The 15704-nt window shown below is 52.2% G+C and overlaps 1 protein-coding gene across 1 annotated transcript in view; it reads left to right on the forward strand.

The window, feature by feature from the left end:
- Positions 1-5705: 5705 nt before the first annotated feature.
- Positions 5706-15704, forward strand: part of Ppp2r2c (protein phosphatase 2 regulatory subunit Bgamma) — a 33439-nt gene continuing 23440 nt past the window's right edge. Inside the window, exons 1-4 of the mRNA XM_059274734.1 lie at positions 5706-5828; positions 7920-8085; positions 10280-10392; positions 12731-12908. Coding sequence (XP_059130717.1) covers positions 5706-5828; positions 7920-8085; positions 10280-10392; positions 12731-12908 — 580 coding nt within the window. The remainder of the gene's footprint in view (positions 5829-7919; positions 8086-10279; positions 10393-12730; positions 12909-15704) is intronic.

Below are 15704 nucleotides of genomic sequence, written 5' to 3' on the forward strand. Positions count from 1 at the left end.
ATTATTTATAAACCTTAGGCACATAGTGGCCAGGTGAGGATGACAGACAGTTCCTCCTTTTGTCCTTGGGTGGTCTGGGCTGAGATGGGGGAAACACAGCTAGGAAGTAATGGAGCTGAGGCTGGGTTGCTACACCTTGATGAAGCTCAGTGGGCATCTCAGGTCCACACAGCATGATGTGGAAGGCCAGCCTGGACATAGATGGGGATTCTTACAATTTCCAGGGCTCATGACTTCATGGCCTCGCCATAGCCTGAATGTGCTAAGTTCCTAGGGCCAGCATCTCAAACTGTACAGCTTAAAACAAATGACACACATCCTCTGAGCACTAGAGGCCAGAAGTCTGAGCTCCAGGTATCTGCAGGGTGGCGCTGGTACTCCCTCTAAAGGCCCCAGGATAGACTCCGCCTGACCCCTTCCTTGCACTGGTGTTGTTGGTAGTCTTTGGCTTATAGACTAGGGTCTGCTTGCTGCTTCTCAGCATGTGGTCCCTTCCCCATGTCTGTGTGCCCCTGTGTCCTACTCCTCCTTCACTCTTCCTAGTAAGATTGAGACATCTCCTGCCCCAGTACCACCTCCTTCAGGAAGCGCTCCTAGCATCCCTACCATACTCCACACCAGCAAAATGGTCTCTCCTCTAGCTGTGGGCTCAGGACCAATGTGTGTCCCTTATAAGGCCTAAGCTCTGTCTCCCTGGTGGTCTATGTCCACATTACCTCTAGTCCTGACCATGAAGAGCAGCAGGGCCTGCAGCCAATCCCATCCACTTGTCCTGGTAGTGCTGATCTAGCCCAGGAACCCTTATTGGAGCTGGGCTCCCACAGTGACAACAGCAGGGTCAAAACCCATGACCAAATAACAAAACCGAACTATCTGCGGTCACTGGAGGGGAACCAAACACTAGGAAGCCTGTGGGTCAGCAACAGTAGGAAAGCTCAGGCTGGATGAGCCTTCTCATTCAAGGCTTAGCCTCGGGGCGGGGGCCACCCATGCAATGTGAGCAGCTGCAGACACTTGGAATGCCTGCCAGTAGCCGTAGGCTCTTCTACAGAGTTGGCAGGCATGCAGGAGAGGGGAGCAGGGGCAGTGGACAAGGGGCCACTGGTCAGCGCCCTGAGCCAGCCCAGTGTGTGCCTGTCTACCTGTGAACACCTGAGAAGCGAGAGGTGTCACCTCTGGTGACCATGCAGTGACAGGCAAGGATGAACCAAGATGGCGGCATGGGTTGGATTGCATCCCCTACAAAGATATGACAAGGTCTTGAGCTTCTTGAGATTGCTCTGCAGCAGAGTCTTTGTGGACCGACAAGATAAAGATGTCAAACCTCAGGCAGAAGGGCTCTAAGCACAAGGACCTGACATGAAGGAGAGGTGACCTTTCTCTGCAGAGGAGCTTCCCAGTGACTGAGCCTGGCTTTGGGGGGTGGTGACTCTTGGCACTCTGCGGTAGCTTGGCCTCAGGCAAACGCCTGGGACCTGTGCTATGAGACGGTTGGTGTGACCTCCCCCGCCGCCCTTGTTTGGAGAGCTTGTCGGGGCCCTGACCTGGGTAAGAGGATCTTGGGGGTAAAGATGGCTCTGCACTGGTACCCAGAGCAGGACTGGAGGGGCTGGGCCATAGACCTACACTTCTGAGCACCACTGGGCTTTCTAGAAGCCAGAGGCAGGGATGGCAGAAGGCTGTGGCTCTCTCTGTGAGGTAGATTCTTTTTTAGCCCATTATTCCTCAGAGACCTGGTTGGTCCTCCTTCCCTGGTCTTCCCAGTTGCCTCACTATCCTCCGTACCCAGAAAGACCATACATCACAGACTAGGCACAGGTGAGGAGCCAGGGATCAGAGAAGTTGTTGCTACCCACTCAAGGCCACACAGCTGAGTGGCCTGAGCCAAGATGCTAACCCTGACGTCTAACTGGTCCATAGAGAACTCCCAAGCCTTTGCCTATGGAGGGAGCACTGTCTTCCCATCACCAACTGGAAGTCACACTAATCTCCCCCCCAGGGGGGCTTTTGAGGCTCCAAGGAAGCAGTGGACATGAAAATGACATACAAATTGTAAATTGCCCACAGACATTAGTGTCTGTTACTGTGGTAACCGCCCGGCCTCGGTGGACCTCAATTGCTCTGGATAGCGAGGTTATGTCAGCATTTTAATTTAATTGCATTATTTTGCCCATCACAAAAATAACGAGCGTTATGGATAAACCCAAACTCATCAAATTGTCTACGTTATATATGCCGGTTTTGATGTATTGATTACATCCTAATAAAGTTATTAAAATAATGTAGCTGCACCACAGAACATCTGCAGAAGCAGGAAGGGAAATCTATTTTGTCTCATCCATCCTGCATAAAGCTTTGTTGACATTCTGGGAAATTCCAGCCCCCACCCTAGCTTGTTTGCGTATTTAAAACAAGGCTGTGATCACTGGTCTAGATAATGAAGACATTTTATATACAATTTTATATTCTGCTCTTTCCCCCTTAGGGAGTTTGAATGTGAAGCAGCAAAAGCCACTGCTTCATCTGGGAGCCCAGAGTGTCCCGGGCCAGGGCAGGTGCTGCATGGAGGGATGGAGTTGGTGGCCAGGACAACTTAGTGTGTGTAGCAGGCGCTTGCCCGGTCCCCTCTATTTAAATGTAAAGGGATATGTCCCACTATATCCTGTCTCTGCCCTAATTTGTTACTACCACAGCTGGCATTTACTACAGCTCAGAGGCCCAGTGTGTGTCAGGGGCTCCCTCTGGAGGGCATATATTAGAGCTGGGGATACAGCTCAATGATGGGCTATAATAACCTGGTTCCTAACCCAGCACCCTCAAAGAAAGGTGTTTTTTTGTTTTTTTGTTTGTTTTTCCGAGACAGAGTTTCTCTGTGTAGTTTTGATGCCTGTCCTGCATCTCGCTCTGTAGTCCAGGCTGGCCTTGAACTCACAGAGATCCGCCTGGCTCTGCCTCCCAAGTGCTGGGATTAAAGGCGTGAGCCACTGCTGCCTGGCTAAGAAAAGTTTGTGATAAACAAAAGGTTTGTATTGAGTAGATACACACTATGCCAGACACAGGCACCACTGAGGCTTTGAAGTACATCTCAGAGCTCTGCCCTCATGGAGTCAGGCGCCAGACACAGACAAGGAGCACAGCATGCAGCCCAGGCCAGGAGAAGGGGGAACAGGCTGCTGTGGAATGGGGTCAAGGTGTTGATAAAAGGTTCAACGAAGTGGCCACACTGGTTCGTGGAGCAGGCCACCCATGTGCAAGATGAGAAGAAAGTCTCTAGACTGTGCTGTACTGATGTCAAGGGAGAGCACCCAGGCCCAATATCCAGACTGGGTGCTGACGTCAACCGGGAAGAAGAGACTTCTGGGTCAGGCATGGAATGATGGTGACGTAGAAGAGGATAGGGCTGGCTTAGAGGGTGTCTATCACTTACAGACCGTTTGTCACACATCTGCAGAGAGCTGAGTTTGGGCTTGTCGGTGGCCTGCTCCAGGCTGGGGTTGGCCAGCAGCTCTGTGGCACCCCCCCACCCCCCCACCCCGCCGTGGGGACTGGTGGGCTAGCCTGGGCAGGTCCCTCTGCTGGCAGAAGCAGAGGCGACAGGGTAGAGCTGAGTGTGTCAGCCCCTTCTTGGCCCTGTCTGCAGCTTGTTAGCTCTTGTCCCATAGATAGGCCCAAGCAAATCCCAGGGCCCAGCCCAGAGTCCAGGGCAGGTGGAGGTTTACTGTCCAGGTGCGGGGCATGTGAGTTCCGGAGAAGGGAGTAGGTGCAGGGGAAGGGAAGGTCTGGGGTCCTGGTGTGCACAATTACAGATTGCTCTGACTGTGGAGTACAGGGCTGCTAGAAGCCCTGGGCAGGGAAATGACACATCATAGAGTCAGTCATGGTGTTGCTGGGTTCTTCCTATTGTTTCCCTGCAGCCTGTGGGGCACAGTGAGGTAGGAGACCATTTAGGAGGGGCCCTGGCCCTCATTTGAAGGACACGTGCAGTTGGCGTTTTCTTTGGGCCGTGAACCAGCTCCCAAATAAAGACAGAGACTTATTATTAATTAGGAATGCTCTGCCTTAGCTTAGACTTGTCTCACTAGCTCTTTTACCTTATTTTTAACCTGTTTCTAGTCGTCTGTGTTTTGCCTCAGGGCTTTTTACCTTTTATTCTGTATGTCCTGCTTTCCTGCTTCCTCTGTGTCTGGCTAGCTGGCCCCTGCTGTCTCTTTTTCTTTTTTCTTTTTTTCTTTTTCCACCTCCCCGCCCCCGCCAGCCTAAATTCCTCCTCCTCCTTACTCTCCCTGCCAGGAAGTTCCGGCTATACCTCCTACCTAACTATTGGCCATTTAACTTCTTATTAGACCCATCAGGTGCCTTAGGCAGGCAAGGTAAAACAGCAACACATCTTTACATAATTAAACAAATGCAACACATCTCTACACAGTTAAACAAATATTCCACAACATAAACAAATGCAACACATCTTTGCACAGTTAAACACACATTCTGCAGCAGACAGGTCATAGCACTGGGATCTGGGTGTCATGGAGCCTGAGCTGAGGCTGTGGGGACAGGGAGGGGTGATTTGCTACTACTAATACCCAGGTTTAGGAACTGCTGGGGGCGGAGCGTGAGGAGAGAGACCATGGTTCAAGGGTGTAGGCATCTCCCTGGCAGCTATCTGAAGATGGAATAGTCAGGAAGGCCAGTGCTCTGCTGGGGTCCCTGGAGGACTGTTACAGACGATCCTGTTACCACAGTTGGAGCCAGAGATTTTGGCCCTGACAGAGCCCAGGCCAGGAATGTGAAAAATGACCAGGATCCCATTCACAGGTATAGACACTGCCCTGCCCTGCCAACAGGTGCTGCTTGGGCATATGGGTCGATGTTCTAGAACTTTCTGTGCTTCAAAATGTACTGGCAACACATTTTTTTACAGGGATACTTTCACCTTTTCAGTATTAGAAATACATTCAAATTAAAAGTAAAGATCATTTTGGGGTTCCAGTAAAGCCTGGTGGTAGGGCAGCCTCAGCTTGGGGACTGGTGAACTCTGGAGCTTTTTCTAGAAGGAGCAACTTTCCTTCTGCCAGGTCAGGGGCTAGCTTTCCTGTGCATGGTCCTAGCCCTGTAGCTGGCTGCCTGGGATGTTCAGGCCAGTTTTTGCTGTGACTCATTGAGCCTGAGAAGGTTGGGGAAGAGACTGGGTGTTGCCCTTGTTCCCAGATACTGAGACTGGAGTTTGGAGCGAGCGCTGTGGACTTTCTCCAGACACCTGCCCACACAGGCGGGTCAGACATCAGTTACTGGGGCAACTCCATGAGGAAGGCCTCTGGGTGTTAAACTGAGTTCAGCTTTCTGGAGCCTGGCCTGTGGAAGGCCCTGATGACATCCAGCCCTGTGGAATGGTGCCTACATGCCCCAATAGGCTCCAGACCCTCAGCATGGTCCCACACTGTCCCCAGGTCTGTCCTCTAGGCCTGGAGCCCAGCCTAAATGTCAGATTTGTACTAGCGACCTGCTGAGCACAGGGGGATGCCTGCCTGATGCTGTGTGAGGGACACGGTGTCGGGAAGAATCCCACACTCCTGCAGGAGGGAGGGGACCCTCAGCATGCTCTGTACTCCTGGGCTCCCACCTGCTCCGTGGGCCCCCCGGGGTGGTGGGTCTGTAGAGCATAGCACTGTACTGATGTCACCGTGGGATAATGCAGTGGTCTAACAATGCCTTCTGTCTTGCTTCTTCAAGCTGACATCATCTCCACTGTCGAGTTCAACCACACTGGGGAACTGCTGGCCACAGGTGACAAGGGTGGCCGTGTGGTTATCTTCCAGCGGGAACCAGAGGTATGTGGGGGGGGGGGTCAGGAGGGAGGTGGGAAGAGGATGGGCAGATGGCTAGAGTGCAGGGGTGAGGGTAGGGTCAAGGCGGATGTGGGCCTGGCAGGGTGCAGACTATACTCTGAGCAGGACTTCTGACCCACCTTGCCTACGTGTCCCATCTAGAGTTCCCTCACCGACTCCCCTCTGTCATGAGGTCCCTGGGGCTGGAGGGAAAGGGGATGGGCCTAGGAGGTGGACTGGGTCAGCTCCTAAAGCCCCCGACTCAGCAGGAGTTTGCTGATGGTTCACTGACAATACTGTAGTCCCAGGCGAACCAACAAGTCCCCAGTAGAACCTTCCCTACCGGTAGGTGGGGGGAGGACCTCACCCCTACCCCATCCAGCTCTCTGCTGGCCTGCCTGGCAGGTTTTGCTCAGGCCTCCACCCTTCAAGTCAGTCTCCATCTGCTCCTCTGCTCTCCCCTGTTGCTGTGCAGCAGAATTCTAAGTACAACAAGAACAGCCTGAGACCATCCACCCAGGAGGCCATTTCTGAAACCTTGAGGGAACTGTGTGGTCTGAGACCCCTTGCCCATTCACTGAGAAACTACTTTATGCAGACATTGGGATGAGCTGTCCCTATTCTGTATTCCATACAGTTTCTGCCTTTGCTCATTCTTGCTGGCCTCTCAGGGTACAGATGCACACCCATTTACAAACAAGCCAATCAGCAGCAAGCCCCATGGAAACCTGCCGGGCTCTTGGCTGTGTTGTCACACACCACTCCAGCAAGGGGCCTCTCACCACTGAATGTGTTGGAGATGAGAAACCAGGGAGGGGGAGGAGGGAGAGGCTCAGGGAGGCAGGGCTAGGGAGAGGAGCTGAAGCCAGCCTCGCCCATGCTACGGTCTCCCATGCTGCATTAGCTCATGCAGCCCCGCATCGCCGCCCCACCAGGCAGAGAGTTGCTGTTACCCTTCATCTGACAGCTGAAGACCCACAGCATGGAGAGCTTAAAATAGCTCCCCAAGGGCAGGCCAGGGACAGCCTGATGCACACAGGTGTCACAAGACAGGATGTCCCACCAGGGCACACCAGAGTCAGCCATCGTTCTGCACACTGCAAAGAGAAATGTGCTCGGAGGTTCTGGTTTTCCCCTTTACTGCCTCTTCCCTCTGGTCCTGCTGACCTTTTTCACAACTAGTGCTCATGGGAGGAGGAGGCAAAAAATGTGGAAGGATTTTCAAACAAGTCCTCACGCAAGACAGAGACTACCAGTAACCTAAAAATAGACACTTTCAAAATGAACAGAAAAAGCTGACCCTGGGCTTGGCTGACCGTCTTCACTTGTTCCCAGCTGTGATTTCATGTTGTCATAGAAACTTGTCCGCTAGAAAAGTGGTCCCTGGTGTTTATGGCAGATCTAACACTCAGTATTTGGGGGTCTCCACCAAGAGGGGGTTCATAGCAGGAACTCTGCTGCCCAAACTGGCATGGGAGCTGCCATGGGAAGCTGGATTAGGGCCTGACAGATGAGGGTAGGTAGAGCCTTGGCATTGATTGGCATTGATCTGGCCTATCTGGGTGAATGGTGGCCACTTCATGGATACTTGGGATGAGCCCTGGCCTCACAAGATGAGGGTCTAAGTTTGATCCCCAGAGCCCACATAAAAATACATGTCCTGTGATCCCAGTTTTGGGGAGGCAGAGGCAGGCAGATCCCCAGGTGAGGTCCAGGACAATGGGAAACCCTGCCTCAAAGAGGATGGACAGTATTCTGAGGATGACATCTAAGGTTGTCCCTTGTCTCTGTATGCATGTTCACATACATGTGTGTATACCTGCATACACACACATGCGTGTATACCTGCATACACACACCTGCATGCCCCTTGTACACAAACATACATCCCTGCACACACACACACACACACACACACACACACACACACACACACACACACCCCTGCACACACATGTACACTTGCATTAGCAGCTTCCTTTGGTGGTGTTGATAGCACCCCCCAGTGCAGGGCTGATTCAGCCCCATCTCATGTCTGCCTCCATCAGCCCTGGTTGCTCCTGTGGCTCAGTCTGCCTTTGGGTTTCCCTGCAGAGTAAGAACGCACCTCACAGCCAGGGTGAGTACGATGTGTACAGCACCTTCCAGAGCCATGAGCCGGAGTTTGACTACCTGAAGAGCCTGGAGATAGAGGAGAAAATCAACAAGATCAAATGGCTCCCACAGCAGAACGCCGCACACTCGCTGCTGTCCACCAATGGTGAGGCCTGGCGGGGATGGCTAGCCTGACCTCCCTCCGGCTTCTGGGTTTCTCTGTGACTTCGGTGTTGATCAGACCACTCTCTTCAGCTTTCCCTGGCTAATCACACATCTTACCCCCTCATTGTAGACACAATGGTCATGGATATTTCCAAGGTAGAGATGAAGTTGAATATTCCAAAACCAGTGACCACAAGATACCAACTGAACTCTTAGTCAGAGTCACAATTACCCAGACTGGGGCTGCCCCCAGTGGTGGAGAACAGACAGGTGGCTGGCCTTTGTCCCTCTCCTCCAAGACACGCTGTGTGACCTCAGAAAGCTGTTGTTACGTGCCAGCTCTGCCTGCCACCCTAGACTGGGTCCAGGCCTCGCACCCCCTGCTGGCCTGGGCACCCACTAGGTCTCACACTCGCCCTGCTGCCCCTTCTTCCCTCCTCGGCCTGTGAGTCAGGGCCAGGAGTCTGGTGGGGCAGACTTGGGTCCTGGCCGGCTTTGTGGCCTGGGGCATGTGGCCTTGCTTTTATTAACTTCAGTATGCACACTGCCCAGGGGTCGATTCGGCTCCCTCCTGAGGTTGTGGGGAGCTATGATATCCATCCAGTGCTCTGTGCTGTGTGAGCCTGAGGGAGGCTGGGAAGATGGTGTCACCAGTGCCTCCCTTGAGGAAGTCCTGCTGCTGAGGGGGCCCCAAGGGCTTCCTGAGAATGACTCAGCCTTTATCACCTGCCTGCCCCCACAATCTCTCACATGGTGGCTTCCCTCCTCATCCCCTCTCCATCCACTGGGTATTGCCTCAGGAAGTCTGCCCTGATGTCTCACCTCTGCCTGACCCCTCCCTTGGCACGACACTTGTCACTCTAATTGTGTGTCTCTGCCAGGCTTCCAGAGGACAGGTTCTAGCTGGCACACCTGTACTCTGGGGTCTTTATCCTGTGTAGGAGTGGATGGATAGGCACATGAGACTAGGAACGTGTAAAGATGACATTAAGTGTGTGTGTGTGTGTGTGTGTGTGTGTGTGTGTGTGTGTGTGCATGCTCACGTGCGTGCCCATGCATGTACATTTGTCTTTAAAAATAACTTCCTGCCGGGCGGTGGTGGCGCACGCCTTTAATCCCAGCACTCGGGAGGCAGAGCCAGGCGGATCTCTGTGAGTTCGAGGCCAGCCTGGACTACCAAGTGAGTTCCAGGACAGGCGCAAAGCTACACAGAGAAACCCTGTCTCGAAAAACCAAAAAAAAAAAAAAAAAAAAAAAAAAAACTTCCTGACATTGTGGAAGAAAGGCCAGCCATGGGAGTCACCTACTTCTTAGCTCCACAAAACTTCTAGACCAGCTTTGTACCCCAATTCCACCCATTCCTTACAGAAGACTGAAGGTCCCTATTGAAGCCCCATCGGAAACCAGTTTTCCCTGTGGCTCCTTCCCACACTTACAGTGTTGTTTCTGACTGCTGAGGTTATCAGGGTTCTCTGGGGACCCAGACCTGTGGGGGAGAGACAGACAGAGGAGAGGGGGAAAGGAGGAGATGGAAAGGATGTGATTGTGAAGCCAGAAGCACACAGCTCAAGCCTGAAGGGTGTCTGCTGACAGAGTCCCTTCTTCCCTGGGAGGTGGGCTTCTGTTCTGCCAGGGCCTTCAGCCAATTTTACGATGTCCATCCTCTCCTGGTGGCAGGTTATCAGCTTGATGGATTTAAATTTTAATTGCCTCTAAAAGATCCTTCATAGCAAGAGCCGATGTGTTTTTTAACAGTGCCCATGGCAGAGCCAAGGCGAGCCATGAGATTACCATCATCTACGCTTCCTCCTGTGACATCTGAGGGAGGAGTACAGAGAAGAGAAGCCCTTGGAACTGGCTTCTGGGTGGCAGGTACCACCGAGTTAGGAAGGGCAGATAGGCCACCCTCTTCTCAGGAGGGAACAGTGGTACAGACCCATTGTAGAGGTCAGTAGTGATCCTTGCAGGGACCATGCCCTTTGACCTAACAACATCCCCTGTCAGCGACTAGGAAAGGTGGGGTGAAGATAGATTCCCCAAATGCAGAGGTAGTCTATGTAAGGCATTGTGAGGGAGAACCTGGCTGTGTGAGAACAGGGGTGTGGGGTGACCCCTGGGGTACACGTCACGTCCCTCTGGCTAGAGCAGGTGTTCCCTTCCTGACCTGGTTCTTCTTCCCCGTTCTGTTCCTAAAGATAAAACTATTAAGTTATGGAAGATCACCGAACGAGACAAGAGGCCAGAGGGCTACAACCTGAAGGATGAGGAGGGGAAGCTGAAAGACCTGTCCACAGTGACGTCACTGCAGGTGAGCAAATGAAAGACAGACCTGTCCACAGTGACATCACTGCAGGTGAGCAAATGAAGGACAGACCTGTCCACAGTGACGTCACTGCAGGTGAGCAAATGAAAGACAGACCTGTCCACAGTGACGTCCTGCACAGAATGTCCAGCGTTTATGTTCTACCAGGCCATGAGATGTCTAGGACTCTTGGAGCCAGAGTCACGGTCATACTGTTGTGACATTATTCCTGGGGCAATGAACGAACAATCTACTCATCCTAGATAGGGAACCAATAATAGACCAAAGTATAGATACTACCAAGCCCACCAAGGTGAGCCAATGAGGTTTTTTTGTTTGTTTGTTTGTTTGTTTTTTGTTTTTTCAAGATAAGGTTTATTGTGTAATAGCTCTGGGTGTCCTGGAACTCACTTTGTAGACCAAGCTGGCCTTGAACTTACATAGATCTGCCTGCCTCTGCCTCCTGAGTGCTGGGACTAAAGGCATGTGCCACAATGCTTGGCTGAACCAACGAGTTTTATTGGGATAACTTAGAGGAGCAGAAATGAGTGATAAACAGTTACACCATCAAAGCCCACCCCAGCGTGGTGACAGCTTACAAAAGCTGGGGACCTGGAGCACACTGCACAGCCTGCAGGCAGCTCGACAGGCTGGAGTGCCCTTTCCAGGTGGCTCAGCTAGTCTGAATCTCTACCCGGCAGCTGGGCTGGCCAGTTCCCTGGTCTCTGCTTCTTCCAGGCTGATGGTTAAGCCTTCTCTAAGCAGCTCAGCTTGTTAGAGAGTAACTTTGTAGTCTTCACTGCTTATGCACTCCTGGAAAGGGAGGGACTTAGTGAAACCTTGTCGGTTTCAGGGACTTCCTGAAGCTGTTTTGAGTTGTTTATCTACCGTCCAAAAGGAGCTTCCCTGAAGGATGAACTGTTACACCTCCCCTTAGACCAGTAGTTCTCAACCTTCCTGATGTTGTAGTGACGTCCAACCATACAATTATTTCGTTGCTACTTCATAACTATAACTTTGCTACTGTTATGAATCATAATGTAAATATTTGAAATACAGGATATCTGATATGCGACTCCTGTAAAAGGGCTGTTCGACCCCCAGAGGGGTCTTGACCCACAGGTTGAGAATCACTGCCTTAGACCATTCTGTTATTTCACCTTGTAAACATACTGTCCTAACATATCCTGTTGTTCCACTTCCCTTTTACATCCTATGTCTTCAGAATTCCCCCTACCCCAGGATGAAAAATTTTAATCCACTACACAGCACACACCCTGGATGCCTCCTTACTGGCATAGTGTGGTGGGCTGTGTCTGTGAAGGGCTCTTCACCTGCAGTTGAGGGGATAGTAAGTCAGAAAATGCCCGTTACAGAAAGGAGAAACTGAGTCCCAGAGTATAGCCACACTTCCCCTGTAGTTACTGAGTTGAGCTCAGTGTGCCCTGAGCCCTGGGCTACTATTGGGTGGAGGGAACTGGGCTAGATCTTCTTAGGTACAGTGAGGGCTGGAAGGTGGCTCGGTAGAGTTAATTAAGAGGCATAAGGACTTGCATCCTCCAGCAGAGTGTGGAACGTGCAAGAAAGAATTCAGGGGGCTGGAGCGATAGCTCAGTGGTTAAGAGCACTTGCTGTTCTTGCATAGGACCTGGGTTTGGCTCCCAGCACCTACATGACAGCTTACAGCTATCTGTAACTCCAGTCCTAAGGGGTTTGATGCCCTCTTCTGACCTCCTGGAGTACCAAGCACACACATAGTTCACATGTATACATGCAGTCAGAATGCTCATACACATAAAAAACTAAATAAAATACAAAAAGAATGAGAGAGAGAGAGAGAGAGAGAGAGAGAGAGGAATATTGTGTGTGTGTGTGTGTGTGTGTGTGTGTGTGTGTGCGCGCGTGGGCACACGCGCATGCTGGGTACTTCAGTTCATGTGAGGTGGGTCAGGTTTACCTCCTGAGCCCCTTGTACAGGTCAGGAAACTTTGAAAACCTCACAGTTAAACAGTCTTGTAGAGCATGCTGCGTGAGCAGGGCAGGTGAAGGACATTTGCCATCTATAACTACTTATTTCACACCCTGCTCCCGAATGAGCGTTGCATCCTCCCATTAAGATTGTGTGTCCTCTGCCAGGCAGTGGTGGCACACGCCTTTAATCTCAGCACTTCAGAGGCAGAAGCAGGAAGATCTCTGTGAGTTTGAGGCCAGCCTGGTCTACAGAGAGTTCCAGAACAGCCAAGGCTACACAGAGAAACCCTGTCTCGGACAAAAACAAAAGACTGTGTGTCCTGTGACACTTCTTCCTCCCCTGCCCATGTGACTGACTGCCTCTGCTCTGCAGGTGCCTGTGCTGAAGCCCATGGACCTGATGGTGGAGGTGAGCCCGAGGAGAATCTTCGCCAATGGCCACACCTACCACATCAACTCCATCTCAGTCAACAGTGACTGTGAGACATACATGTCGGCGGATGACCTACGCATCAACCTCTGGCATCTGGCCATCACTGATCGGAGCTTCAGTATCCTTGGCTTGACCTGCAGGGAAGTGACCTCGGGGTGGTCCATAAGCACACTGGCTTCCGGGGCTTCAGTCTTCCTGACTGCAGAATCATCCTATCTAAGGTGTAAAGGAGGCCAGGTGTGGGATCGCAAGGTGTCTATTTGTGAACACTTTAAAGACACAGCTGCTGTGAAGGTTCCATCACACCTCATGCCTCTTTAGAGTGTCAGTGGTTTCCATCACCTTGGTCACCATAGGAACGATGGAGAAGCAAGAGAGCTCGAGGCAACATGCTCTGGAGGGGAGGAGGCTGACCCCCCGGACAGCTACCTGGAGGTTGCATCCCCTTGTGTTGGTCCAGTATTGTGTTGCTCTGGATGTAGGGTGACAACTAGGGTATCAGAGACTTGGGTGTCAGAAGCCAGGCAGAAATGGGGTCCTGGTGTCAGAACAAGCTAGGGACGGAGCATTGTCCCTCCCCCAGCCTGCTAAGAAGAGAGCCACTTACAGGACATGCCAGCATAGCCTGCACCAAGCTGGGGAAGGGTAGGGCCCATCCAGGAAGGGTGGGCTGCTAAGATGTCACTATGTGGACTGTTGATGACAGCCGTATTAAGTGAAGCTTTATGTGCTGGGCTTTCGCTCAGTGAGATAGGCATTGTCACCAGCCCCTTTCCAGTAAGGGACCTGAGTTATAGAGCCTGAGCTCATAGATGACAAGTATCTACTGGGAGAGAGTGAGAGGCAGGGAAGGGCATAGCTATGATGGAATTGAGACAGTACAAAAATGTTGACTTCATCGATTTGGGGTGTGTTGTAACTGTCTTTGGACCTATGTGGCCACAGGACATTAGAACAAGTTAGTTGTGAATAACGAAAAAGAGTTGATCACTCCAACACTGAAACTTGTCCCTGTGACACTGGCCTCCTTTTCTCATCTAGAATACAGGAATTATGCTCACCCATGTCGAAGAGCACAGCATTTACCAGCAGGTGTTTATTCAATACCCACTGACATGCTTGAAGCTGACACTAGGTATGGAAGGCCCTGATATGCAGGAGTCTTTAATGACCAGTCCTGGGGTCTTGGAGACAGGCCAGCATATGCTGAACACTTTCTTCATCCACCTCTACTGTGGGTCATAGGCAGCAGGCAGGCAGAGAAGAAGCCAAGGTGGGCCTTTGCCATGTGAATCTTGTAGTGGGTAGCCATTCCAGCAATCTGTGGGCCTGGAGCAGATGGTGTGTGTGAAAGTGAGTGGGATAACTGACCAGGAAACCTGGGCTGCTGAGGGAGAGTGGAAAGACGAGCATGTCAGTGGACTGGTGGGCCCTGTGGGAACTAGAGTGGAAAGGGAGCATGTCAGTGGACTGGTGGACCCTGTGGGAACTAGAGTGGAAAGGGAGCATGTCAGTGGACTGGTGGACCCTGTGGGGACGAGTAAACTAACATGGCTGTTGTGGAACTGTGTCCCACTTATGTGTGGCTCCAGTTTTGTGAAAGTGCCTGGTAAGCCACTGACAAGAGATGCCTGGTTTGTTCACTGGAGGAGGGTGTGTGTGTCATGTGCTGCTGGAGACCCAGAGGTGGCTTGAGGAAAATTAGGACTGAAGCAGCCTCCTCTCTGACTGGCAGGTTAATTAGGGAGCCGTGTTGCCTCCCTGCGGCCTGCTGGTGGCAGGCCACAGAGGGATGAGATTCAGACACCTGGAACAGAGCTCTGGGCTCAGTCCCTGAGGTAAGCCTCCCTTAGCAGAAAAGGGTCTGGACTCGGGGCTGCAAGTGTTTCCACGGGTCTGAGGGCAGCTGAGTAATTAGAGATGTCATACTTCTGGCGTGGACAGGGCCAGAAGAGAGGTCTGTGTGACCTCATGCTGAGCTGGAATGGCTCTGAGCTTATGTGACACCCTCTGAGCGGGGGGTCACCTGGAGGACTCTGGCTCATCCATCCTGAGGAGGCCATTCTGAGTGCAGGGAGCAGGGCTGGGTCTGGACCAGGGTCTTGCATCCCTTTCTGTCTTGCTCCTGTTAGCCTCTGCTCAAAGTTCCCAGTGGTCCCTTTGGCTTCCGAGACTGTCCTGTGCTCCTCACTGGTGGCTGGTGATCCTTGGTGACACTTCCGTCATCCCATCCCCAAACTCTCAGACTTGTCTGTCCTTCAGGGACCCATGGAGCCATGTTCCACCGTCTGCTGAGTCCCCTCTTACACTTGGCCCCATGACCCTTTTACCCATAAGCCTCCGCCCACAGTCCCATGGCCCAGTCCCATCTGTCCTTGCCATGCCCTTCCTGGGCTGGCAGGACCCCTCCTGGGCCCCATCTCTCTGATTTCTGGCTACACAGGGATTTCTATGACAACACACACAGTTTGGGGTTTGGAACCCAGGATGAGACCTCCCTGTGTCCCCGGCACTCTGCAGCCCAGTGCAGAGGTACTGTGAGCATTTCGATACAAAGCAGGCAAGCGACTTTAAAGTGTGGGAACCACTGCTTGCACATAGGTCTAGGACAGCCACTTTCCTGCCTGTTTGAGGCCAAGATGACTCAAACGCCAGACCCTGAGGAGCTGGAGGTCAGCCTGGACCCCAGCCTGGACTCACCTTTAGTTCTTCTCAGGGGCGTCAGCGTCCAGGAAGGCAGAACGAGCAAAGCCAGGTTCTCCTCAGAGCCCTGAAGCAGGCCAGGCCAGTGTACCCATAGCCTCTGCTCCTTCCTGGAAGCTTTCCCTCAGCCCCACTCAGCCTGTTGAAACCGCTCATGTCCTGCCACAGCAGCACATGAGGTGTTGTTTCCAGAGGACAGGTTGTTTTTTTT

Source organism: Peromyscus eremicus, chromosome 10, assembly GCF_949786415.1.
Source record: "Peromyscus eremicus chromosome 10, PerEre_H2_v1, whole genome shotgun sequence".
NCBI classification, from domain to species: Eukaryota; Metazoa; Chordata; class Mammalia; order Rodentia; family Cricetidae; genus Peromyscus; species Peromyscus eremicus.